This window comes from Orycteropus afer, unplaced genomic scaffold (genome assembly GCF_000298275.1).
Source record: "Orycteropus afer afer isolate SDZICR_OR568_19922 unplaced genomic scaffold, OryAfe1.0 scaffold00694, whole genome shotgun sequence".
NCBI lineage: Eukaryota > Metazoa > Chordata > Mammalia > Tubulidentata > Orycteropodidae > Orycteropus > Orycteropus afer.
In genome coordinates, this window is record NW_006922281.1 from 793,747 (window position 1) to 797,554 (window position 3,808).

At 42.1% G+C, this 3,808-nt stretch overlaps 1 protein-coding gene across 1 annotated transcript in view; it reads right to left on the bottom strand.

The window, feature by feature from the left end:
* LOC103211108 (zinc finger protein interacting with ribonucleoprotein K-like) overlaps nt 1–3,384 on the bottom strand; it is a gene marked incomplete at its 5' end in the record, with an annotated part of 10,390 nt that extends 7,006 nt beyond the window's left edge. Inside the window, one exon of the mRNA XM_042783144.1 lies at nt 3,252–3,384. Within this exon, the coding sequence (XP_042639078.1) occupies nt 3,252–3,384 (133 nt within the window). The remainder of the gene's footprint in view (nt 1–3,251) is intronic.
* Between the last annotated feature and the right edge of the window lie 424 nt (nt 3,385–3,808).

Below are 3,808 nucleotides of genomic sequence, written 5' to 3' on the forward strand. Positions count from 1 at the left end.
GGATTATTTGTCTTTTTGTTATTGAGGTGTTGTAGTTTTCTATAAATTCTAGAGATAAGTCCCTTGTCAGATATGTCATTGCTGAATATTGTTTCCCAATCTGTAGATTCTCTTGGGTCTCTTGGAGAAGTCTTTAGAAGTACATAAAAATTTTATTTTTAGAAGGTCCCATTCATCTAGTTTCTCTGCTGTTGTTTGTGTATTTTGGGTTATGTTTGATAGTATATTTATGCCATATATTAGGGCCCCTAAATTTGCCCCTACTTTTTCCTTGAGGAACTCTATAGTTTTAGGTTTTACATTGAAGTCTTTGATCCATCTGGAGTTAGTTTTTGTTTATGGGGTGAGGTACAGATCTTGTTTCATTTTTCTACAAATTGACATCCAGTTTTGCCAGCACCATTTATTAAAGAAACAGTCTCTTCCCCATTTAATGGATTTAGGCCCTTTGTCAAAGATCAGCTGACCATAAGCTGATGGATCTATTTCTAGGTTCTCAATTCTATTCCATTGGTCTATGTGTCTGTTACTGTACCAATACTAGGCAGTTTTGACTACTGTGACTATATATGAGGTTTTGAGATCGGCAGTGTGAGACCTCCTACTTTGTTGTTCTTCTTCAATAGTGCTTTGCTTATCCAGGCTCTCTTTCCTTTCCATATAAAGTTAGTGATTGTTTTTTTCCACATCCTTAAAAAATGTTGATGAGAGATCTGGATTGGGATTGTATTGAATGTATAGATTGCTTTGGCTAGAATTGACATTTTCACAATGTTCAATCTTCCTATGCATGAGCATGGTGTGTTGTTCCATTTATGTAGATCTCTTATGGTTTCTTGAAGTAGTTTTTTATACCTTTCTTTGTATAGGTCTTTTGTGTCCCTGGTAAGATTTATTCCCAGGTATTTTATATTTTTGGTAAGCTATTGTAAACGGTATTGATGACTCGACGGCATATAACAACAACAACAACATTTCTTTTTCAGCAATCTCTTTGCTGCTGTAGAGGAATCCAACTGATTTTTGGATGCTGATCTTGTATCCTGCCACGATGCTAAATCTCTCCATTAGTTCCTGTAGATTTTTGACTGAGTCTCTTGGGTTTTCTAGGCATAGGATCATATCATCAGCAAATAGGGATAGTTTGACTTCTTCCTTACGAATTTGGATGCCTTTGATTTCCCTTTCTTGCCTTACTGCCCTGGCTAGGACTTCCAGTACAATGTTGAATAGAAGTGGTTATAGAGGGCATTCTTGTCTGGTTCCTCTTTGCAAGGGGAATGGTTTCCCTTTCCGTTAAGAATAATGTTGGCTGTTGGTTTTGCATAGATGCCCTTTATTATGTTTAGGAGTGTCCCTTCTATTCCTATTTTGTTGAGAGTTTTGATGAAGAATGGGTGTTGGATTTTATTAGATGCTTTTTCTGCATCAATTGGTATGATCATGTGATTCTGTTTCTTTGTTTTATTTATGTGGTGAAGGATGTTGATTGTTTTTCTAATGTTGAAGCAGCCTTGCATACCTGATATGAAACCCACTTGGTCATAATGAATGATTTTCTTGATGTGTTGTTGGAATTTATTGGTTAGGATTTTGTGGAAGATTTTTTCATCTAATTTCATGAGGGATATTGGTCTGTAGTTTTCCTTTTGAGTGACGTCTTTGCCTGGTTTTGGTATCAACGTTATGCTTGTTTCATAAAATGAATTAGAAAGGAGTCCATCTTTTTGTTATGTTTTGGAATAGTTTGAGTAGGATTGGTGTCAGTTCTTCTCTGAATGTTTGGTAGAATATGTGTTCCATTTCATTTTTGACAGCTTCCAATTTTCCTAGATTCATACTTCGTACATTCCATGTTCTGATTATTAACGATTGTTTGCAGCTGATTCTCTTCAATTTGAGTCATGCTATGTCAGTAAATCGAAGTCCCAAAGCTTTACTTTATCCCTATCAGTAAGGTTGGTTCTACTCTGATGAGGCAGCTCTTTCCCAGTCATATTTTGAGTGCCTTCTGATCTGAGGGGCTCGTTTTCCTGAACTGTATCAGACAGTGTTTTCGGGCTATTCATAAAGCTGCCCAGTAATGTATCAGACAGTGTTTCTCTGCTATTCACAAGGTTTTCCTGGGCCAGTTCTTTGAGGAGTAGATGGCCCCTTCCTTCTTCCTAGTCTGTTTCAGTCTGTAAGCTGTGTTGAAACCTGTGCACCATGTGCAACCCTGCTGGCATTTGAAATACCGGTGGTACAGCCTCAAGCCTCACAGCAACACACAAGCCACAAAGTATGACAAATTGACAGACAAGTTTGTCTCCCTTAGCTGTTTAAAACCTCTCCACTTTCCCCTTACCTGGATCCTACCTGGATCCTGCTGCTCTGCTGTCCCTGGCATTCCTTCCTTTTCCTTTCTCTCGGGTGGGGCTCATCTCCCTACCCTTAACCTGGATCCTGTGGCTTTTTCATCCCCAGCGTTCCCTTTTTTTCCTGCCTCTAGAATAGGGCCTGTCTCCTTGGAGAGATCAATCATGGGAGAAAAGAAGAGCTTTAGGCAGAAGGAGACAGTTCAAGGGGCAGGAGTGCATGGGAGGGAAGGGGTAACTATGGGGAAGAAGTAGAAGGGGAGCTGTTGCATTGTGGAAAATTGCAGTCAATGTCATGAGACAAAATATGTGAACTGCTGTACAGAAAATGAATTTGCTCTGCAAACTTTCACCCAAATCACAATTAAAAAAAAAAAAAGTCGTAAAAGAAGACAGGACAGCAGTGTGGCCGGCACTGGCCCAGAGCAACTCAGCATAAAACTGACCACAAGACAAAAACTACTAGTAATATGGAAAGAAGTTCATGTCAGAACAGTCCTTAGTCCATGTACATCATGACCATGACAATGGCTGTAACTCATGGCGCAGTCAGGCAGGAGGAAATGTCACTGAGAGGGATGGGCAGAACCTGGGCGCAGCGATGGTGTGCATGTGGACACGTCACCTAGGCAGGAAGCAGGCAGTCAGGATGGGACCACTGGGCTGAACGCAAGACTCCTGACTTCTTGACTCTTCCCTACATGCTTGGAGAAGCAGGTGTTAGGGATTCTGAAGGAGTATATATTCAAGGTAGTATCTAGTTCACCACTGGCGCCCACAGCACATATGCCAAGACAGGCTGTGAGTTAGCAAACCCGTGGCTCGGCTGTCTGTGGGGAACAGAAGGAAGGCAAAAACCAGCTTGGCATACTAGGATGAGTGTGAGGGTCTTACCCAATGATGCTATGATTGTAAAGTTCTCCAGCATCACATCGCTGTACAGCATCCTCTGAACCTCATTAAGGAGCCCCCACTCCTCCTGGGAGAAGTCAATGGCCACATCCTCAAAGGTGACACAGCCCTGCCATGATAGGGACAACAGTTCATTCCATGATTAGTTTCTCTCTTCAGATTTCATATATCTCCCACATAATGATCCCCTGCTCACCCTCTTCCCTAACCCCCAACTCACAGGAGATGCCAAGGCTTGGTGCTAATGACACTTGCTCTTCCTTCATGGTCCCATTGCTCACTGTGCCAGCCAACAAAAGGCAGGTGGCAAGAGAAATGACATCCAAGCTGTAGGCTTGGCATGCAGGGTCATGTGTGACCCTTTTGTCCAGTTCCCTGGGGTCTCCGAGATCATGCCTCCAAGACACAACCAAATATAGGCTTACCTTCAGTCTTGAGTCTCCAACCAAGGGTCCTGGGACCATCAGTTCACACTCTTCTCCATAGGCACTCCACTCTTTGTCCCACAGTCTCTCCCACTCTGCACTCCCACAGCCTCC